This window comes from Macaca nemestrina, chromosome 8 (genome assembly GCF_043159975.1).
Source record: "Macaca nemestrina isolate mMacNem1 chromosome 8, mMacNem.hap1, whole genome shotgun sequence".
Classification (NCBI taxonomy): Eukaryota; Metazoa; Chordata; class Mammalia; order Primates; family Cercopithecidae; genus Macaca; species Macaca nemestrina.
Window position 1 is genome coordinate 123,543,876 of NC_092132.1, and position 24,694 is coordinate 123,568,569.

Consider the following 24,694-nt stretch of genomic DNA (forward strand, 5'->3'; position numbering starts at 1 on the left):
TTAATTTGGATTGTGATCTAATGTTTGAACTAAGCCGTTGATAGGTGTCAGGAGGGCCATCAACCATCTTATGAAATGGTATGAAAAATACCTGCTTATATATATTTCCTTGTGTGTATACTCCATAGCTGTCTTTTGAAATCCAGTTTGAGTTCTACTTAAAGAGGTTAAGAATCAATATTTGGCAGGGGATGGAGGTTGCAGGGAAGTTTGGGGAGAGAGAGAAAGGAGAGGGAAAAAGGAAGGGAGGAATATTTTTGATATTTCTGGTATAGCAATATATGATGTTGTCTTAAGCATTTATAGAATGATACTATGCAGCAGTAGTCAATAAGCAATTGGCTGTTGTTGGCCATCAACTGTAGGAATAGTCAGCAATAGTTGGTTTACAGCTTTTTGAAGTTTCTTCTGAAACCAGAGATTTTGATTTAAAGAGAGTATCATTTTTGTCACAGAAATGTATAGGAAAAAAATGCTTTCTGAAAATGGAATATTTGAGCTGGGCATGGTGGCTCACGCCTGTAATTCCAACACTTTGGGATTCCGAGGCAGGAGGATCACTTGAGCCCAGGAGTTCAAAACCAGCCTGGGCAACACAGAGAAGACCCTGTCTCAAAAGAAACAAAGAAAGAAAAAATGTAGTATTTGGTAAGAATTTTACCAAATGTGTATAAAAATTGTTATGGCTGTAAGTTTTTGAGCTTTTCAGGAGCAGGGAGACTTTTGGTTACCTAATTGCAGTTGCATGAATTACAAGGAAAAATGTGTTAGAAACAAAAATTCATATATATATACATATGAAATATATATGTGAAATATATATATATGAATATATATATTGAGATAGAGTCTTGCTCTTTTGCCCAGGCTGGAGTGCAGTGGAGTGATCTCAGCTCGATGCATCCTCCACCTCCTGGGTTCAAGCTGTTCTCATGCCTCAGTCTCCCAAGTAGCTGGAATTACAGGCATGTGCCACCACGCCCAGCTGATTTTTTTGTGTTTTTAGTAGAGACGGGGTTTCACCATGTTGGCCAGGCTGGTCTCAAACTCCTAATGTCAAGTGATCTGCCCACCTCAGCCTCTCAAAGTGCTGGAATTACAGGTGTGAGTCACTGTGCCCAGCTGATATTTTTGATATACAAAAACCAAAGTTGTAAACTCATTTTCTTTTTTGGGTAACTGGCAAATTGAGATGGAAACTTTCTGATAGTTGACTAAGAACATTTTACTATTTACTTTTGTTGAACTTTTAAATGATTGTACTGCCATTGCCTTTTATGTATTTATTGACCGTTTGCTTAATAACCTTGGGTTGATTTTAGGCCACCAACAAAATGGAAATGAAAGAAACTGCTAAACAGAATATACTGTGGCAAATGAGCTCAACTAGCGAACCCATGTTAAATACTCGTGAAGTCAATCCTTTGAAGAAATTCACCATTCCTAAGATCAGGAGGACAGCTGAGAAAGGTAGTATTTCTGTGGAAGTTGGGAACATTTTTAGTAACTATTACTGTATTTCTCTGATTCTTATTTTATGTTCATCTTTTATTTTGACTCTATATAAAATTAGATTAATTCAGGTCTCTAATTCCTTAAACATACATGTACTTATGTTTCCACACAAAATAGAATAGATGCATGTTCTGCATCCTTCCCACAAAGTACACCTAAAATCCCTGGACATTTTTATAAAACAAATATGAGAAGACTTTCAAAACTGGAGAACACACACCAACTAGAGAATCTGGAACTCAGGGAATGACATAGCAGTAAGTTCCCTGGATTTTCTTTTTGTTTCCTGCATATCTCAGACTGGATGCCCCCAACAAGAGAAATGCCGCCTGGTGCAGACCTCCCCCAGAAGCCCCAAGTAAAACCTCTTCTTTCTTGCCAGTGGACTAATAAAGGGGCAGCCTAGAAAGTTGGAAACCTGTTTGACATTAAATATACCCCTCCCGTTTCCCACTGGGGTGATGTCAAAGGAAGTTGAGTGGGGATCCTGGACTCTGACCCCCTACCCAGCAGGAACAAGGTACCCCTTTCCTTCCCTATGATGCCAGTGGTGATCCAAGTAGGATCACACAGCCATAACGCATTCTCTTCCCTGCCATCATCCTGCTCCTGCAATGTCAGTTGATATCTACCCCTGCTTTGTGGTGATGAGTTGCCCTTTCCACAAGGGTTAGAGTCAGTGAACAAAGTGGAGAGCCTAGACCTCCACCACATCCAGCAGTAACAAGGCCTCCTTCCACAGTGTTGGTGGAGGATAAGTGGGGACCATGGACTTCCAGCCCTTTGCAGTGGTAACAGGATACTCCCCAGCGTGTAAATGGAAGCCCTGTGGAAAGCCAGAACTTCACCTCTGCATAGTAGTAGAGTCAGTGCTCCCCTTTCCCTGCCAGCCATTGTTCCTGCCAGCATAGTTTTAGTAAAGTCTTGCTGAAGTGCAAGATTATATATAATCCAGAGTCTCATAAAAATGCCCCAGTTGACCAGGATATAATAAAAATCGCTCATCTTAACACACACCAAGAAAATCTCAACTTGAATGAGAGAAGATAACAAATGCCAACATCAAGATTGACACAGGTGTTGGAACTATAATTAACTGAGAGACTTTTAAAGCAGCTACCATAAAGATATTTGGACAAGCAGTTACAGACACTTTTGAAACAAACGAACAGCTAGAAAATCTCATCAAAGAAATGAAATATGTAATAATCGAATAGAAGACTTGGAACTGATAATTTAATTAAAATAAAAACTCAGGCAAAAACTAATAGAACTACAAGGAGAAACAGAGAAATCTACTATTATAGTTGGAAATACCCCATTGTCAGAAATGGGCATATTGCCAACAGACAGAAAATCACTAAGGACATAGCTCAGCAACACCATCAATCAACTTGATACAATAGACATCTGTAGACTATTCCATTCAACAGTAGTATGTTAGACATTCTTCTCAAGCACACCCAAGACTCACCAAGATAGACCGTACCTTGGCCATAATACACATGTTAAGAGATTTGAAATAGTAGAAATCATAGTCACCTCTCAGACCATGTATTAATCCATTTTCACACTACTGATAAAGATATACTAGTGACTGGGCAATTTACAAAAGAAAGAGGTTTATAATGGACTTATAGTTCCACGTGGCTGGGGAAGCCTCATAATCATGGCAGAAGACAAGGAGAAGCAAGTCACATCTTACATGAATGGCAGCAGGCAAAGAGAGAGCTTGTGCAGGGAAACTCCTGTTTTTAAAACCATTAGATCTCATGAGACCAGTTCACTATCACGAGAATAGCACAGGAAAGACCTGCCCCCATAATCCAGTCGTCTCCCACTGGATCCCTCCCACAACACATGGGAATTATGGGAGCTACAAGATGAGATTTGATTGGGGACACAGAGCCAAACCATATCAGACCACAGTGGAATTAAGATGATCAAGTAGGGGGCACTAGATATAAATAACCCAAAGATAGCTGGAAAATACCCAAATTCTTTGAGATTAAACAGCACACTTCTAAATAATAAATGCATCAAAGGAAAAATCTCAAGAGAAATGTTAAAATACTTTGAACTAAATGAAAAGGAAAACAAAATTTGTAGGATGAAGCAAAAGCAGTACTTAGGAAGAAATTTATAGCATTGAATGCATATATTAGAAAACAAGAAATATCTAAAATCAGTAATTTAAGTTTACACCTTAGGAAACTAGAAAAAAGAGGACAAATTAAATCCAAGATAAGCAGAAGAAAAGAAATAATAAAAATTAGAGCAGAAATGAATGAAATTAAAAACAGGAAATTAATAGAAAAAAAATCAACAAAATGAAAATCTGTATCTTTGAAAAGATCAGTAAAGTTGATAAGCCTCTAGCCAGGATAACTAAGAAAAAAAGGGGCACAAATTACTGATATCAGAAATCAAAACATCACTACAGATCCTATGGACATTAAAAGGGTAAGGGATACTATGAACAACTCTAGGCCCATAAATTTGGTAACCTAGATGAAATGTACCAATTCCTTGAAAGACAGTATCTGCAAAAAGTTACACAAGAAGAAATATATGATCTGAATAGGCCTAAATCTATGTATTAAACAAATTGAACCAATAACTAATAACCTTCCAAAACAACACTAGGACCAGATAGGTTCACTGGTGAGTGCTACTAGATATTTAAGGAAGAAGTTATACCAATTCTCTACAATCTCTTTCAGAAGATACAAGTAGAAGGAATACTTTCTGACTCATGCTTTTAGAGGAGCATTATTTTAATACCAAAACAAGATAAAGAACTTAGAAGAAAACTACAGAGCCAAGAAAAGCTCAACATCATTGATCATTAGAAAATGCAAATCAAAACCACAATGAGATACCATCTCACGCCAGTCAGAATGGAAGTTATTGAAAAGTCAAGAAATGATAGGTGCTGGTGAGGCTGTGTATAAATAGGAATGTTTTTACACCGTTGGGCACTGTGGCTCATGCCCTGAGGCTAGGAGTTTGAGACTAGCCTGTGCAACATAGCAAGGCCCTGCCTCTAGAAAAATAAAAATAAAAATCACCCTGTGTGGTGCATGCCTGTAGTCCTAGCTACTTGGGAAGCTGAGGTGGGAGGAACGCTTGATCCCAAGAATCAAGCAGAAATGTAAATGTAAATTAGTTCAACCATTGTGGAAGACAGTGTGGCAATTCCTCAAGAATCTAGTACCAGAAATACCATTTGACCCAGCAATCCCATTACTGGGTATATACCCAAAGCCTGAATCATTCTACTGTAAAGACACATGCACACATATGTTTATTGCAGCAATATTTTCAGAAACAGAGACATGGAACCAACCCAAATGCTCATCAGTGATATAGACTGGATAAAGAAAATGTGGTATATGTACATCATGGAATACTGTGCGGCCATAAAAAGGAATGAGATCATGTCCTTTGCAGAGACATGGGTGAAGCTGGAAGCCATCATCCTCTGCAAGTACAGGAACAGAAAACCAAACACCACATGTTCTCACTCATACGTGGACGTTGAACAATGAGAACACATGGACACAGGGAGGGAAATAACACACACCGGGATCTGTTGGCGGGTGGGAGTCAAGGGGAGGAAACCTAGATGACAGAGGTCAATAGGTGCAGCAAACCACCATGGCACACATATATCTATGTAACAAACCTGCATATTCTGCACGTATATCCCAGAACTTAAAGTAAAATAAAACATTTTTTAATAAAGAAAATACTGAGAAGGAATAGCCAGGAATTGTTACCTCCTGGATATTCAGCTATGGTCTCTGAATCCATAGGGTGAGAGTTGGTTAAATTTAAAGAGCTGCCTACACTTACCATCTAAGTTCAGCATTATTTAGGAAGCTGAAGCAGGAGAATGGCTTAAGCCCAGGAGTTCAAGGCTGCAGTGAGCTATGATCACAGCACTGTACTCCACTCTGGATGACAGAGTGAGACCCTATCTCTTTAAAAAAAAAAAAAAAAAAAGAGAGAGAGAGAGAGAAATAAAATTGACATAAAAAAATAATAATAAAATTGACATTAAAAAAAAAAAAAAACTACACTGCCAGTCATGGTGGCTCATACCTGTAATCCCAGCACTTTGGAAGGCCAAGGTGGGAGAATTGTTTGAGCCCAGGAGTTTGACAACAGCTTGGCAACATGGAAAAATCCCATCTCTACAGAAAATACAAGAATTATCCAGGCATGGTGACATGTGCCTGTGGTGCCAGCTACTCAGGAGGCTGAGGTGGGAAGATCACTTGAGCCTGGGAGGTCAAGTCTGCAGTGAGCCATAATTGTGCCACTGTGCCACTGCACTCCAACGTGGGCAACAGAGCGAGACCCTGTCTGGAAAAAAAATAAAAACCACAGACAAATATCACTCATGGAGATAGATGCAGAATTTTTCAGCCAAGTATCAGCAAATCAAATTCAATAATGTAAAGAATTTTATAGCTGGGCATATGCCTGTAATCTGCACTTTGGGAGGCTAAAGTGGGAGGATCACTTGAGGTTAGGAGTTTGAGACCAGCCTGTGCAACACAGCAAGGCCCTGTCTCTCAAAAAAAAATTTTAAATCAGCCTGGTGTGCACACCTGTAGTCCTAGCTACTTGAGAAACTGAGGTGGGAGGATCGCTTGATCCCTGAAGGTTGAGGCTGCAGTAAACCGTAATCACACTTCTGCACTGCAGCCTGGGCAAGACTGTCTTTAAGAAAGAATTTCACACCAGTACCAACTGGAATATATCCCAGGTATGTAAGGCTGGTTCACCATTTGAAAGTCAATTAATGTAATCCATCATCTAAAGAGGAAAAATCATATGATCATATCAATAGATGCAAAAAAAAAAAAAAGCATTTGACAAAATCTAACACCCATTCATGTTAAAAAGCTCTCAGTAAACTAGGAATAAAGAGGAATTTCCTCAACTTGATTTTTTTTTTTAATCTACAAAAAGCCTTCAGCTAACTTAACAGTGAAAAATTTAAAGCTTTCACACTAAGATCAAGGCAAGGATGTCTGTCACCACTGCTTCTCAACGTTGTACTGGAAGTACTAGCTAATGCAGTAGGACAAGAAAAGGAAATAAATAAAAGGTATACATATTGGGAAAGAAAAAAGAAAACTGTACTTTCTTACAGATGACATGATCATATCTATTGAAAAATCAAAACCCTCCTGGAACTTATAAGCCATTATGGGGGAAGTTGTAAGATAAAGGTTAATATATGATATTGCTTTTTTATATACCAGCAATGAACAAGTAGAATTTGAAATTTAAAACATACCATTTATATTAGCACCAAAAAAATGAAATACCTAGGTTTAAATCTAACCAAATACGTACAAAGTCTATATGAGGAAAACTACAAAACTGGTGAAAAAAGTCAACCCAATAGAGAGATTTCACGTTTATGAATAGGAGAAGTTGGTATTATCAATATACCAGTTTTTCCCAACTTGATTTACAGATTCATTGTCACCCAAATCAAAATCTCAGCAAGTTATTTTGTGCATACCAACAAACTGATTCTAAAGTTTATATGGCACACAGTTTCTGATATGGAAGGAACAAATTTTAAGGTCTCTTGCAGAACGGGTTGACTGTGATTAATAATTGTGTATTTCAAAATTAAGTATTCAAGGCAATACAGAAAATAAATATTCAAGGCAATGGATGTGTTAGCTTGATTTAATCATCCTGTGTTATATGCATATAATATCACATTGTACCTCCTGAATGTATACAATTACAACTTTTCAATTTGCAATAAAATAAACATTAAAATTAAGTTTATATGGAGAGGCAAAAGACTAAGAATACACAACTCAACACTGAAAAACAACAGAGGACTGACACTACTTTACTTCAAGACATACTATAAAGCTACAGTAATTAAGGCAGGGTGGTGTTGGTAAAAAAAAAAAAAACCAGACAATCAAGCAATGGAACAGAATAGAGAGCCCAGAAATAGAGCCACATGAATATAAACTGATCTTTGACAAAGAAGAGGCAGGAAAATAGAACAAAGTCTTTTCAACAAATATTGCTGAAGCAACTGGACACCCACATGTAGAAAAGGGAATCTAGACACAGACATTAACATCCTGCACAAAATTTAATTCAAAATATTCCACAGACCTAAATGTAAAACACAAAACTATACAAATTACAGAAGATAACATATGAGAGTATCTAGATGATGTTGGGGTTGGCAATGACTTTAGCTGCAATACCAAAGATGTAGTTTGTGAAAGAAAGGACTGAATAGCTAGACTTTATTCTCTTGACAGTGTCTTTTGCAGAACAGAAATTTTTAACTGTAATAAAGAGAAAATATTTGCAAAACACATTTCAGATAAGGAATTGCTATCCAAAATATATAAAAAAATTCTTGACAATAAAAAGGCAAACAAGTCAATTTGAAAAAGCAAAGAAGTCAATTTAAAAATGAGCCTGCCAGCTGAGGCAGGAGAATGGCATGAATCCAGGAGGTGGAGCTTGCAGTGAGCTGAAATCATACCACTGCATTCCAGCCTGGGCGAAAGAGCAAGACTCTGTCTCCAAAAAAAAAAAAAAAAATTAGCCTGCCGGGCACGTTAGCTCATGCCTCATCCCAGCATTTTGAGAGGCTGAGGCAAGTGGATCACCTGAGGTCAGGAGTTTGAGACCAGCCAGGCCGACATGGAGAAACCCCGTCTCTACTAAAAATACAAAAATTAGCCAGGCGATGTGGTGGGCACCTGTAATTCCAGCTGCTCAGGAGACTGAGGCAGGAGAATCACTTGAACCCAGGAGGCGGAGGTTGCAGTGAGCCAAGATCACGCCACTGCACTCCAGCCTCACCACAAGAGCGAAACCCTGTCTCAAAAAAAAAAAATCAAAAAATTCACGAGCCAAAGACTTTAGCATACACTTCACCAAAGAAGATACACAGTTGGCAAGTAAGCATATGATGAGATGTTTCACATCATATGTCATCAGGAAAATTCAAATTAGAGTAGAAATACCTGTACACACCTATTAGAATGGCCCAAATCCAGAACGCTGATGACGTTAAATACTGGTGACAGTATGGGGCAGCAGAAACTCTGATCCATTGCTGGTGAGAATGCAAAATAACCACTTTGGAATACAGTGCAGTGGTTTATTACAAAATTGAACATACTGTTACCATATGCTCCAGCAATTACACTTCTTGGCATTTACACAGATAGGTTAAAAGCCTGTGTTCACATAGAAACCTGCACACAGGTGTTTATAGCAGCTTTCCTCATAATAGTTAACACTTGGAAGCAACCAAGATGTCCTTCTGTAGATGAACAGATAAAGTGGTACATCCAGACAATAGAATATTATTTAGCACTAAAAAAGAAATGAGCTATCAAGTCATGAAAAGAAATGGAAGAACCTTAAAAGCACATGTCGCCTTTTTAGATTGGCTGAGTGAATGCAGTCTGTCTAAAATATTTACATACCATATGTTTTCCATTCTGGAAAATGCAGACAGTAAAAAGATCAGTGGTTGTTAGGGTTTGGGACAGGGAAGAGGGATGAAAAGGCAGAGCACAGAGGACTTTTAGGGCATTGAAACTATGAGCCTGGGCAGTGTAGTGAAACCCCATCTCTACAAAAATTAGCCAGGCATGGTGGTGCACACACCTGGTGGCATAATCCTAGCTACTTGGGAGACCGAGATGGGAGGATCACTTGAGTCCAGGAGGTCGAGGCTGCAGTCAGCTGAGATTGCACCACTGCACTCCAGCCTGGGCGACAGAATGAGACCGTCTCAAAAAACAAAACAAAGGAAACTACTCTGTATGATACTACCATATTCTGTTTGATACTGTGGATATTTGCTTTGACATTTTTTAAACCCATAGAATGTACAACACCAAAAGTGAACTCTAATGTAAACTGTTGACTCTGAGTGATAATGATGTATCAATGTAGGTTCATCAGTTGTAAAGAAAAAAATGTACCACTTTGGGGGAAGACGTTGATTGATAATGGAAGAGGCTGTGCATGTCAGAGGGCAAAGAGTATATGAGAAATCTTTGTACCTTCTTCTCAGATTTTGCTGTGAACCTAAAACTATTCTAAAAAGTCTGTGAAGTCTGGGTGTGGGGGCTCATGCCTGTAATCCCAGCACTTTGGGAGACCGAGGCGGGCGGATTGCTTGAGGTCGAGACCAGTCTGGCCAACATGGTGAAACTCCGTCTCTACTAAAAATACAAAATAATAATAATAATAATAACCGGGCTTGATGACTATTCAGGAGGCTGAGGCGGGGGAATTGCTTGAACCAGGGAGGTGGAGGTTGCAGTGAGCCAAGATTGCGCCACTGACTGCACTTCAGCCTGGGTGACAGCAAGACTCTGTCTCAAAAAAAAAAAAAAAAAAAAAAAAGTCTGTGAGAAAAAAAATACTCAGTGTGTTCAAGAGAAGAATAGAGATACTCTTCTGTTTCTCTTCTTCTAAGAATAGAAATTACTTAGCCTGAACAACACAGAGAAAATAGAAAAATGAACAGAACGCAAGAGACGTGTGGAACAATAACAAAAGATCTAACATCTTTGTCCTAGTGCCAGAAGGAGAGGAGAAAGAGTGTGGGGCTGAAAAATTATTCTAGGAAATATTGGCTAGAAATTTCCCAAACTTGGCAAAAGGCATAAACCTATACATTCAAGAAGCTGAAAAACCCCAAACATACAACCCCCCAAAAATTCATGCCAATGCACGTCGTAATAAAACTGTAAAAGCTAAGAACAGAGAAAAAATCTTGAAAGCCACTAGAAAGAAACCACATTATTTATAGGGGAAAAATTATTTGACAAAATATGTCTTCTTAGAAACCATGGAGTCTGGGGGAAGTAACACCACATTTTTCAAATGCAAGAAATAACTTTGAACCCAGAGTTCTGTACCCATCAAAAATATCTTTCAAATATGGAGGTAAAACACATTCTCAGATAAAGCAAAGCTAAGAATTTTTCATCAGCACACATACCCTTAAAGAATAGCTGAAAGAATTTCTCCAAACAGAAGCTAGTAAAAGAAGGAAACTGGGAACGTTAGGAATGAAGGAAGAAAAAAAGCTTAAACATGTGGGTAAATATAATAGATCATCCTTCTCTTGAGTTTTCCTAGTTATGTTTGACAGTTGTAGCACAAATTACAACATTCTTTGATGTGGTTCTCGGTGTATATAGAGGAGGTATTTCAGGTAATTATAACGTGAGATGTTACTATTAGAAGGAACTAAATGAATGGTGTATGAGATCTCTCTGCATTATCTTTTACAAGTGAATCTAAGTATCTCAGAATTAAATTGTTTTAAACAATATAGGCAGATCAAAATGAAATTTTAAAACTGTTCAGGCAACCCACAGGAAGGCAGGAAAAATGAAATAGAAAATCAAACAGAAGGAAAAACAGAAAATAAATAATTAAATCATACGCTTAAGCCCTAACATATCATTACTTATATCGAACATGCATGATCTAAATATACCAATTAAAAGACACGTTGACAGAATGGATTAAAAAAACACAACCCAACTACTCTTGGCAAACTCATTCCAAATGTAGTGATATAAGTTGTTGGAATGTAGACATATGAAGAAAGGACATACAAATAATAAGAGTGACTATATTAATGGTGGATAAGTAGACTTCAGAGGAAAGAAAATTGTCAAGAACAAAGAGGGATGTTACTTAATGATGAAAAGGTCAGTCCACCAACTAGGTACAGCAGTCTTAAATATGTATATTTCAGACATCAGACCTTCAGAATATATGAAGCAAAACCGATAAAACTGAAAGGAGAAATGGACAAATTTAGAATTATAGTTGGAGACTTTGGACTCTCAATTGATAAAACTAAGCAGAAAATCAGGAAGAATATTGAATAATCTTTAACAGTGTCAATCAACAGGATCTAATTGACATTTATAGATTATTGTACCTAACAGTAGCAGAATAGACCTTTCAAGCACCTGTAGAACATGCATCAAAATAGACAATATCTTGGGCCATGAGATACATATCAACATATTTAAAGGAATTGAGGCCGGGCACAGTGGCTCACGCCTGTAATCCCAGCACTTTGGGAGGCCGAGGCAGGCAGATTATGAGGTCAGGAGATTGAAACAATCCTGGCTAACACGGTGAAACCCCATCTCTACTAAAAATACAAAAAATTAGCCGGGCGTGGTGGCGGCCGCCTGTAATCCCAGCTACTCGGGAAGCTGAAGCAGGAGAATGGCATGAACCCGGGAGGCGGAGCTTGCAGTGAGCTGAGATTGTGCCACTGCACTCCAGCCTTGGCAACAGAGGGAGACTCTGTCTCATAAATAAATAAATAAATTGAAATCATACAGAATATGTGCTCTGACAACATGCAAACAGAAAAGTAAATCTCCAAACACACTTGGAAAGTAAGTCGGAGGCACGGGGCTTCCTTGAGTCTAGGAATTTGAGACCAGCCTAGGAAACATAGTGAGACCTTATCTCTGCAAAAAGTAAAAGAATACATTTTGAAATAGTCATGGAGAGGAAATAAATACATAACTAAAATGAAAATGCAACATACCAAAATTTGAGGGACATGGTTAAAGCATTGCTAACAAGGACGTTTATAGCACTAAATGTTTACTTTAGAAAAGAGGGAGTGTTTCAGATAAATAATCTTAAGCTACCAACCTTTAAGAAACCAGAAAAAGAAAGGCTGGGTGTGGTGGCTCACACCTGTAATCCTAGCACTTTGGGAGGCTGAGGCAGGTGGATTGCCTGAGTTCAGGAGTTCAAGACCAGCCTGGGCAACACAGTGAAACCCCCGTCTCTACTAAAATACAAAAAATTAGCCAGTCGTGGTGGCATGCACCTGTAATCCCAGCTACTTGGAAGGCTGAGACAGGAGAATTGCTTGAACCCGGGAGGTGGAGGTTGCAGTGGGCCGAGATCACGCCATTTCACTCCAACCTGGGTGACAGAGCAAGAGTCTGTCAAAAAAAAAAAAAAAAAAATTACCACTATCAAGAATGAAATGAGTTATGGCCCACAGGTTGCATCAGAAGTACAAATTGTTGAACACATGTAGTTCTAAATAGATCATTTAAATAGTCTTACAACAATTAAATGTAATTCATGGTGAGAAAAGAAATTTTAAGGCCCAGATGGTTTCACTGGAGAATTCTAAAGATTTGAAGAACAGAAACTCTATACAATCTCTTCTAGAAAATAGAAATTGAGAGAATAATAATATGAGATTAATATGAAGATGGTTCCAAGATGAGACCAGTATAATATGGAAAATACCCCATGGACCAATGTCCATGATAATTGATGCAGATATCCTAAACAAAATATAAGTAAATGAAGTCCGATATTTAAAATGAATTATTGGCCGGGCGCGGTGGCTCAAGCCTGTAATCCCAGCACTTTGGGAGGCCGAGGCGGGCGGATCACAAGGTCAGGAGATCGAGACCACAGTGAAACCCCGTCTCTACTAAAAATACAAAAAAAAATTAGCCGGGCGCGGTGGCGGGCGCCTGTAGTCCCAGCTACTCAGGAGGCTGAGGCAGGAGAATGGCGGGAACCCGGGAGGCGGAGCTTGCAGTGAGCCAAGATCGCGCCACTGCACTCCAGCCTGGGCAACAGCGTGAGACTCCGTCTCAAAAAAAAAAAAAATAAATAAATAAATAAAAATAATAATAAAATGAATTATTGCACACAACTGAGAGGTGAATGTTCTCTTCTGCCACTCTTATTCAGCATAATACTGGAAGTTGTACCCAGCACAAAAGCCAAGGAGAGGAATTAGTAGGTATTTAGATTGGAAAAGAAGAAATAAAATTGTCCCTATTTGAAGAGAACATGATGGTCTGCATAGAAAATCCCAAGGAATCTTAAAAAAAAAAGGAAAACTTGAAACTAGTAAGTTCAGCAAGGTCACTGGATACGATGAAAACAGAAAAAAACAATTGTTCATTTGACTCTTAAACAACCCAGTGGGGCACTGATCCGGCCCCCGACCCCTCCCCAAAACACATAGCAGAAAAATCTGCATATAAGTCACTCCCCCAGAACTTAACTTTTAATACAAATAGCCTACTGTTGACTGAAAGCCTTACTGATAATATGAAGTCGATTAACACATAATTTTATATCTGTATTATATACTACTGTATTTTTACAATAAGTACAGTAGAGAAAATGTTACTAAGAAAATCATAAGGAAGAGAAAATATGTTTACTATTGCTTAAATGTAAGTGGATCACCATAAAGGTCTTCTTCATCATCTTCTCATTGAGTAGGCTAAGGAAGAGGAGGGGTTGGTCATGCAGTCTTAAGGAGTAGCAGAGGTGGAAGAAAATCCAAGTATAAGTTGTCCCACACTGTTCAAACCCATATTGTTCATAAGTCAACTGTATTTTTAAATACTAGCAAAGAACACATGGAAATAAACAATTTTTAAAATACCATTTAAAATAACTTTAGGCAGCCGGGCATGGTGGCTTGCACCTGTAATCCCAGCACTTTGGGAGGCCGAGGGAGGTGAATCACCTGAGGTCAGGAGTTTGAGACCAGCCTGGCCAACATGGCAAAACCCCGTCTCTACTAAAAATAGAAAAAAATTAGCCAGGCGTGGTGGCGGGTGCCGATAATCCCAGCTACTTGGGAGGCTGAGGCATGAGAATCCTTTGAACCCAGGAGGCGGAGGTTGCAATGAGCTGAGCTCACACCACTGCATTCCAGCCTGGGTGACAGAGCAAGACTCTATCTCAAAATAAAATATAATAACTTTAAAATGAAATACTTAGGTACAAATATAACAAAATGTGTAAGGTTTCTATGCTGCAAACTATAAAACAGTGATGTTTTTAAAAGAAATCTAAATAAATGGAAAGATGTAGTGTGTTCATGGATTAAAAGACTCAACATAATGACATCATGAATGGGCTTATCAAAAGATGTTTAATGGCTAATCATAGCCATTAAAGAAATGCATATGAAAACCACAATGAGATGTAACTATACACTTGTTAGAACAGCTGAAAAAGAAAACAATAACAGTGCCAAATGCTGGTGAGGATGGGAGACACCAACTCACTCATGTATTGCCATTAGGGAATGTAAGATAGCACAGCCGCTCCGGAAAACAATTTGGCATCATCTTTAAAAACTGAACATGCAGCCATGCGCAGTGGCATGTGCTTGTAGTTCCAGCTACTCAGGAAGCCAAGGCAGGAGGATTGCTTGAGCCCAGGAGTTCAAGGCCATCCTGAGCAATATAGCAAGACCCAATCTTTAAAAAAATAAGTAAGCATGCAGGCCAGGCACAGTAGCTCACGCCTGTATTCCCAGCACTTTGGGAGGCCAAGGCAGGTGGATCAACTGAGGTCGAGAGTTCAAGACCAGCCTGACCAACATGGAGAAACCCCATCTCGACTAAAAAAATACAAAAATTAGCCAGGCACAGTGGCGCATGCCTGTAATCCTACCTACTCATGGGCTGAGGCAGGAGAATCGCTTGAACCCTGGAGGCGGAGGTTGTGGTGAGCCGAGATCGCGCCCTTGCACTCCAGCCTGGGCAACAAGAGTGAAACTCCGTCTCAAAAATAAATAAGCATGCAGCTTCCATATGATCCAGCCATCCTTCTCTTGGGCATTTTTCCCTGGCAAACAAAAAATGATGTTCACACAAAAACCTATACATGAATGTACACAGCAGCTTAATTTGTGATAACCAGAAACTGACAACCACCCAAATTTCTAATGAGTAAGTGGTTAAACAAATGATGGCACATTCATATGATGGTGTACTACTTAGCAATAAAAAGAAACAATCTATTCATACAACAACTTGGCTGAATCTCAGAGGCAGTATGCTAAGAAAAAAAAAATGCAATCTCTACAGGTCTCATACTACAAAATTTCATTTACAAACATTCTAGAAATGACAAAAGTATGCATACGGAGAAGAGATTAATAATTTTCAGGATTTAGGGACAGGGTAGGAGAATGGGGGTGTGCGAGAGTTTCAGCATGAAAAAATATATAAAGGAGTGACACAGGGATGTCTCTGGTGGTAGAGCAGTTCTGTATCTTAGAGTGATTGTTACACAAATCTACATGTGATAAAATTGCATAGAACTACACACACAAGTGGATGTAAAACTGGTTGGTACAGTCTTAATAAGGTCTGTGGCTTGTACCAGTGTCATTTTCCTTGTTTTGATATTGGATTATAGTTGCATGTTTCCACTGGAGGAAACTGGGTTAAGGGTACACAAGACCTCTGTATACTGTTTCTGCAACTTCCTGTGAATCTATATTCATTTCAAAATAAAAAGTTACACATCCACAAAATCATCATATGTGATGAAACTATCAAAATTTGTACATCATATATTACAAAACTATTAAAATTTGTAGTGATTATTACAAATATTAAAATGAAAATCATTTTGGGGGTCAATAGAATTAAAAATGGGAATGAGGAATGAGTTGTTACTGAAATCAGCTGGTTATAGTATTTTATGTTGGTTTTGTCATTATGTTAACTTCTGTTGATTGATAAGGTAAATTTAAGGGGCGAATTGTTAATTGGGTTCATTTATACGGAAATTGCCTTAAACCTTCTATATAGTGAGTCTTCATTATTTGAGGATTCCATGTTTGTGAATTTCCTACTTGTTGAAATTCACAATCAACAGTCAGCAGTGCTTTTTTGTCCGAACGTGATACTCAGCAGTGCTTTTTTGTCCGAACTTGATACTCAGCAATGTTTTCACAGACATGCACGTTGGGGTCAAGAATTTGAGTCACCCAATGCATGCATTCTCATCTAAGGTCAAATGAGGCCATGCTTTGCCTTGTTGTTTCAGCTCTCATACTGCAATAAGTGTTCTTTTCCTAGTGATGGTGCTACATTGTTGTATTAGTCCTATTTTTTTTTTTTTTAAATAAAAGAGAGAGATTTAATTGACTCACAGTTGCCCATGGCTGGGGAGGCCTTAGGAAACTTACAATCATGGCAGAAGGGGAAGCAAGCATGTCCTTCTTCACATGGAGTCAGGAGAAAGAAGAGCTGAGCAAGAAGGGCAAGGCCCCTTATAAAACCAGCAGATCTCATGAGAACTCACTATCTCAAGAACAGCATGGAGGTAACTACCCCCATGATTCAGTTACCACCCACTGGGCTTTGGGAACTATAAAATGAGATCTGGGTAGGGACACAGCCAAACCATATCAATTGTTAACATCTTTGTTGGTGATTTCACTACTTTAAATGGTCTCCAAGTGTAATGCTGAAGTGTGGTCTAGTGTTCCTAAGGTCAAGAAGGTTATGATATGCCTTACAGAGAAACGCATTTTAGGTAAGCTTCACTCAGGCCTGAGTTCAATGTTAATGTACTTCCAGGGAGAGGAGGAAGAAACTTGCCAATCTGTACATCAGGCCTCACCAAAAAGTGCTAAGGTAACATCTATAGTGCCTGATGAAACTCTGGGAAAGATAGAAAAGCAGCTAAATTTATAGATTAATGAGATTTCATTATGGCTAATAAAAAAAAGCATAGTGGGCAGCATTGTTGCGAAGTTAAAAGCCAGAGGAACTTAGGTCACATTACCCAGAGTCAGGGAAAAGTTAAACTCTTCTTGGCTAGTGCTATTTGACTCAAACATTTCAAAAGGTGATAGATGCAACATGAAAAATGTTGAGCTTGCAGGCAGATGGGTTTTGCAGATCAGGATGTTAAGGAAGAATGTTTTAAAATAACCAGCTAAATGTCACATCGGAAAATGGAAGAACAAGTTTTCAAAACTGATGAGATTGGTTTGTTTTATAAAGATGTTGGCAGAATCTACATAATGCAAATGGCATTTGGGTGGTCAAAAATTTGACCAGGATCAGCACAGTGACTCTTGCCTGTAATCCCAGCACTTTGGGAGGCCAAGGTTGAAGAGGATCGCTTGAGCCCAGGAATTTGAGACCAGCTTGGACAACATAGCGACCCCATCTCTACAAAAAATAAAAGAAAAACTAGCTGGGCATGTTGGGCCTGTGCCTGCTGTAGTCCCAGCTACGCAGGAAGCCAAGGCAGGAGGGTTGCTGGAGCCCAGGAGTTAGAGGTTACAGTGAGAAATGATCATACTACTACACTCCAGCCTGGGCTAAGAGCAAGATCCTGTCTCTAAGAGGGGGGAAAAAAGTTGACCAGATGCCCACAGTAAGTTAACCCTTTCCTTTCCCCCAAGAACAGTAGTTTGTGACACAATGTTTGTGACTCAGTGTTGATGGGAACTTTATAGAATATAACTACCACAAATGACAAGAGTCAGTTGTATTTGCTCCCTGCTTTCCTCTGAGTTCATTTCCATAGGATTAGGATTTTATCCTTTTATGCATCTATTTACAACAATGCTGGAGACGCTCATTGTCCTAAGAAAGTCTGTTTCCTCTTTCACATGCCACTATATTAGGCAACATCTTACACACATGTTCTTGTACTTTTGCAAATCAAAATACCCAATCGTTTTCTAATGTGTAGTTTGCCTTATCATTACTTGTCAAACATTCATGCACTAACAGTAGCTGCCAGGTTTGTATAATGATGTGCATTGTAGAGTCAGAGTTGCAACATCCTAAGTTGAATATTCTGGAGCTGTCATATTTTTATGTGTCAACTTTTAAGAACTCTTAATAAGTATGTGGAGAAAATCATGGTTCATATTTTCATTTATATAAAGTATAGGAGGTGTATATTACTGTTGTAGAACCTTAAATATCAATTGTTGCCTTACGTTGTTAATGAAAATTCAGTACTTGGTTATTTTGTGTCTTAGAGATACAGTTGTCATTGTACAGATGTCCAGTAATGTCATTTTAAATGCAAACAACTGCTTTCTCTTTTTCTACCTTTAGTTTACTTGTCACCTTGTTACACCAATAGTAGAGAGTATAGTTTTATACATGATACTCTTAACCAGTGCAGGCTTGATGTAAGCTGTGATCTGCAGTCATTATGGCAGTTTGGGGATACAAAACTGGTTCACAATGAGGAGCTGGAAAAAAATTTTACTGCTAAGAGGTAAGTTACTATGATCTAAACGTGTTTGAGATTTTGTTGTGTTTCTTACTGTGGAGTTTTATGCTAATTTATTTCTACCATTTGAGATTTAGTAAGTTGTTACTAAGAAAACAGATTATTTTTTGTTACATTTTCATAGTCTTTTGTAACATTGAAAGCTAAGTGTGAGATTTGATTAGTTTTATGTATTAATGTAGTGAGATTTCAGACACCCCCTTCCAATTTTCTAACCTTGATAAATTTTTCAGAAACATGCATCAGCACCTTTGTTAAGCAGCCAGTTTGTAGATCCCTCACACCTCCTAGATAATGTAAAACAGCAGTCGAAGTAATCAAAAAGTAACTCCTTTTTACTCTTGAACCCAGCCCTTAAGAGACTGGGTTGATGTTTTAATTTAGGAGGATTGTAGCCGACTGTTTCCAGCTATTCCACTAGAACTGTCCTTTCTATGTTGGTGCTATTTCTCCCACAGTTTTTTAAAGTACTTCTCCAGCTTCTTTGGAAAGCATATTATTGTCATTTTCATAAGAATAAAATCATATGCAAAGTTTTCATTGTAAGCATTTTTTATTTATAGGTATAGATTTTGTTTGAGCACAATTTAGCGTTTCTTTATTTTCTTCTAACTTGTCTCTGTTGCCATTTCTCACTGTTTAACTTAAAACCTAACTAGAGCTTGATAGACCTACATGTGGAACTCGTTTTGGAATGTTTCAACTTGTTTATTTTAGAATTGATTCCTCTTGACTCAAACATGCTGCCACACTTGGTGTCAGTTTGGAGATTTGCAATTAATGGGAATGATAGAATTTGTTAGCCGGGCGTGGTGGCTCATGCCTATAATCCCAGCACTTTGGGAGGGTGAGGCGGCCGGATCACCTGAGGTCGGGAGTTCGAGACCAGCCTGACCAACATGGAGAAACCCCATCTCTACTAAAAGTACAAAAAATTAGCCGGGCGTGGTGGCAGGCATCTGTAATCCCAGCTACTAGGGAGGCCGAGGCAGGAGAATCGCTTGAACCTGGGAGGCGGAGGTTGTGGTGAGCCGAGATCGCGCTATTGCACTCCAGCCTGGGCAACAAGAGTGAAACTCCATCTCAAAAAAAAAAAAAAAAGTTGTTGTGGCATGTTGCCTTTCCTCTAAAAAACACAGCTTTGTGGGTAAAAAGGGCTAGGTATATCCAGTGACTTCCAAGTTGAAAAAACAGTTTGATCCAAAATGAATTCCTGACACTGTTCTTTGGTTTTGCTTATTTTGGACATTAAAATTTTTGTCCTTTCAAACCAGTTATTTCTCCCTGTTAGTGTTACGGAAAAGTTAGAACAAGTACCCAGTGATAGACAGGGCATGTTAGAACATTGTAAATGACCAACGTGTATAGGATTTATTGTTTTCCTGGCTGTTTGCCCAGTTAGACAAAAACTCGTTTGTTTCCCATAGTTATTTACACTCATTTTATGGTACTTACTACAATATATTGATTTGTGTCTCATTCTCCTAGTATATTTTGAGTTTTATCTTGTTTTGTGTTCAAAGTGCAAAACTGAGTCTGGCAACACAAGCCAATTTGAAGGGGTTTCTGTACTTGAAGTCAACAATAACCCAACTGGAGCTGAATTTGGTACTGGGAAAGGGGTACTTGTAGGAAAGACATTCTAAAATATGGATTTAGTTCAAGGGAAGAGGGCAATGAAGATCCCCCTCTCCGCCCCACTGCAGAATTCCCAAATGGGAAGTTGGTGATAATCTGTACCTTGGGGCACAGAACCTGTGTTTCATGAGGCTGTAGTTTTTGAGAAAAATTCTACCGAAAGCTCAGCATATTAGAGTGCCTTCACCATTTCCCGTTTAGACCCAAGAAAGATCATTTTTTCAATCATAGAAAATTCAGATTCAATAAAAAAGAGTCACTCTGTTTGTGGCCTAGTTTCACAGTTCAGCTTTGCAAGATTAGCTTGAAGTAGAGAATTAATCCTTTCCAAAGTTAGGGTGAATATGGGTTTAAAAGAAATGAGATTTAACAGGGGATAAGGATGTGGTAAAGCACAAATCTGTTGCCTGAACTCTTTCCCAAATACCTCCTTTCTCCTATTTGGAGAAAATACCTCCTTTTGAGTATTTTCTGCCTAGTAAGTGGAACTACCTCAAGTTTATACAGTAAAGATACACGTTGCTTAATGACAGGAATATGTTGTGAGAAATGCATCATTGGGCAATTTTGTCATTGTGTGAACATCATAGAGTGGACTTACACAAACCTAGATGGTGTAGCCTACTTATATACCTGAGCTGTATGGTATAGCCTGTTACTGCTGTAGACATTATAAATACTGTACACTTAGGCTACACTAAATGTATTTTTTTATTTTCTCAATAATAAACCTTAGCTTACTGTAATATTTTTACTTTATAAACTTTAAAAGTTTAACTTTTTGACCCTTTTTTACCCTTTTTAAAATAACATTTAGCTTAAAACACAAATACATTGTGCAACTGTACAAAATATTTTTATCCTTATTCTATACACGTTTTTCTATTTTTTTATTTTTTTTAACTTTTAGAACTCTTTATTAAAAAACTTAAGACACAAACACACACATGAGCTTAAACCTACACAGGATCAGGATCATCAATATCATTGACCTCCACCTCCGCATCTGTCCCACTGGAAGGTCTTCAGATGCAGTAACATGCATGGAGCTGTCATCTTCTGTGATAACAATGCCTTCTTCAGGAATACTTCCTGAAGGACCAGCCTGAGGCTGTCTTACGATTAATTTGTTTTAATAAGAAGAGATAATATACTCTAAAATAATAATAAAAAGTATAGTATACTAAATACATAAACCAACAACATAGTCACTTATTATTATCAAGTATTGTGTATTGTACATAATCATACATGCTATACTTTTATAGGACTGGCAGTGCACAACCATCACCACAGACATGAAAGTAATGCGTTACGCTATGACATTATGAGACTAAGATATCACTAGGCAATAGGAATTTTTCAGCTCCATTATAATCTTATGGGACCACCATTGTATTTTTGGTTTGCCATTAACAAAAATGTCTATTATGGCACATGACTGTATTTTAAATGCAATCTGGGGGTAGAAATTGATGGTTTCAAATTGAAATTCAGTACATGAAGTTCATTATAGATTGTGGGCCTTGGATGATGGAGAGGTCCCAGAGACTTGTTGCCAAGAGACAGACATTCTTAGTCTCAACCATTGTCTGAACAAGATCTCCTGCTATGGTTACTAGCCTTTGGAATTTTGAGAGCAAGGAATCCCAGCTGCTTCTTTACAGAAGGATATATATGCCAAGGACAAGTTAATACTGACAATTGTTAGCATTCTTTACTTTTTAGAATTCAGTTGTTTTTTTTCCTCCACCATTATATTTTGGGTTTAGATAATTTAAACTTAGCCATATGTCACCTAAATGAATTTTGATTATTTAGGTCTATATCCAGATCTGTTGGAAACGAAGGCATTTCATCCATGTGATCATCATGGATCTGGAGTTGGATGTAGTAATTCAATGAGACTGGGTTGTTCCCTCCTTGTGAGGTAGATTGAAAGTACTTTGTGTAAATGAGCACTTTTGAAAGTATATGTGTTAGAAGTAGGGTATGTAGGAAAAAGGGTAGCCAAATGAGTAGACTGCAGTTTTCCTAACAATTCTAGTTCATCTTTTATAATTAGCCTAACCATTTTTTGTCCAGTTCCCCTTGCTTTGTGAGTTTATTGATGTACAAGCCTAGTCATTTTTTTTTCTTTTTTTTTCTTTTTTTTTTTTTTTTGACACAGAGTCTCGCTCTGTCGCCCAGGCTGGAGCTCAGGCTGGAGTGTCGTGGCGCTATCTCGGCTCACTGCGAGCTCTGCCTACCTGGTTCAGGCCATTCTCCTGCCTCAGCCTCTCAAGTAGCTGGGACTACAGGTGCCTGCCACCACGCCCGGCTAACTTTTGGTATTTTTAGTGGAAACAGGGTTTCACCGTCTTGATGAAGATCAAGATCAAGATGATCTTGATCTCCTGACCTCGTGATCCCCCCACCTCAGCCTTCCAAAGTGCTGGGATTACAGGCGTGAGCCCCTGCGCCCGGCAATAGTCATTATATTTAAATAAACATAGGATAAGACTTGCTTGGAAATCCTCTTCTGGTGGCTGTGAGCAAGGAAGCCTAGTTGCTACCAGCTTCCTTCTTGCGACCATGATGGGAGCTGGATATGGATAAAGATAAAGCTCTGCACAGCAGAGGGAGAGTTGTGGGGAAAAACAAGTTCCTCATATCACTGAGGGGCCAAGTTCAGAATCTGCCTGTGGTGAGCAGCATAATACTCCCCCAAAGATGTCCACATCCTAATCCCCAGAAACTGTGAATATATCACCTTACATCCTTACATGGCAGAAAGGACTTTGCAGGTGTGATTGAGGTTACAGACCTGGAGATGGGTGAGTATCCGAGGTGATCTTAGTGGGCCCAGTTTAATCACAGGAGCTTTTAATAACAGAAGAGGGAGGCAGAAGAATGGATCAGAGAGCAGAAATGAAAGAAAAAAGAGATATGAGGGAGACTCAGCTTGCCTTTTCTGGCTTTGAAGATGAAAAAAGGAGATTATGAGCCAAGGATTGTGGATAACTTCTAGAAGCTGGGAAATGTCCTTAGCTAACAGCCAGCAAGGAAATGGAGACCTCAATCCTACAACTGCTGGTAATTCAATTCTGCCAGCTTGGAAAGAGATCCTCCCCTAGAACCTCAGAAAGGAACACAATCCAGACAGATGACACCTTGATTTTAGCCCAGTGAGAGTCATGTCTGACTTCTCTATGTAGCTAAAATAATAAATTTATGCTTTTTAATCTATTAAGTTTGTGAGAATTTGTCATAGCAGCAAAGGAAACAAAGTCTTATATCTGGAGTTGGGTGGCATTAGCACATTCTTAAATATTGTGGAATCCCAATTTCTCTTAGCTGTCAGCGTTTTGGTTCTTGTATTGTACTTTGGGCCAGCTGGATACTGAGTTCTTATCACTAGCAATCTGATGGATTTGAAAATTATTAAGTTCTCTTTAAAGATCTCCAAAGAAATAATTTTATTTTCTTTATTATAAAAAAAAAAACTTACTTGAATACTTTTAATCTCTACTTTAGGCAACCGCCACCCCATAGCTAAATACCTCGTATGAACTTGTGTTTCCACTTAAACTTAGAGATAAAATACTTCCCAGAGTTTCATTTACTGAACAAAAAATTACCTACTATATGTAGGTTGTCTTGGAACCTATTCAAAATGATGTAATTAACTATGACATAGGCATTCCATCCAAAGCACTTATACTTTTTTGTAGTTGGCTTAAATGAGACAGCATGTTAGCACAGAGTAAATTAAGAGTTCCTGGTCTACAGAAAGATATACAAGATTCCAATTCTATTTCATCCACTCAGCTTCTCTATCATATGAGTTTTCTCATCTGTCTTTTATGTTTATTTACTTAATATTTAATAAAATATCAGTTAAAAAGTAATGACCAAAATTAAAAACCCACAAGCAAGAGTGTAACTACAAATTCTAAGACTTGAGTGTTGTGTTGATTTTGAGCTTTCCACCCCAGAGCTTAAAGTACATGCAGGGTTCAGAGGTGACAGACTTTGACATCTATCCCTCATTAGTATTGCTGCAGAAAAACATGGGGAAACATTTCTAGAAAATTATTTTATATATTTTTAAAATTTAAGATAATATGAATATTAGCACAGATTCTGATGCTTATTAATGTCTTTTGGTAAAAGAGAACTTTGTATTTGCTAGTTCTTCAGATTCTTACCCAGTTATTTATCAAGCAGGTGAAGTTCCCTGCCTGATGCACTAGAAGTCAGTACTGGGATACTGGGTTTTTGAGAAAAGAAAAGCTATTATTGCAGGTAGACTCACAAGGAGACAGGAGGTCAAGCCCAAATCTCTCCCCATGCTAGCTTCAAAGCAGTAATTTTATTAGAAATGGTTTGGGGGTGGATTCTAGGATCTTTAGGTGATTGG

At 38.4% G+C, this 24,694-nt stretch overlaps 1 protein-coding gene across 5 annotated transcripts in view; it reads left to right on the top strand.

Annotated features, from left to right (window-relative positions):
• The window catches only part of LOC105481958 (testis expressed 15, meiosis and synapsis associated), an 86,593-nt gene that overhangs the window by 24,292 nt on the left and 37,607 nt on the right, over positions 1–24,694 (top strand). For 4 of the 5 annotated variants that reach the window (XM_011741753.3, XM_011741751.3, XM_011741755.3 and 1 more), the window contains 2 exons: positions 1,323–1,470; positions 18,474–18,639. In XM_011741753.3, the coding sequence (XP_011740055.2) occupies positions 1,335–1,470; positions 18,474–18,639 (302 nt within the window). In that variant the 5' untranslated portion in view covers positions 1,323–1,334. Of the gene's footprint in view, positions 1–22; positions 79–1,322; positions 1,471–18,473; positions 18,640–24,694 lie in introns of those variants that run through there. The other variant, XM_011741750.2, reaches the window with a different exon arrangement.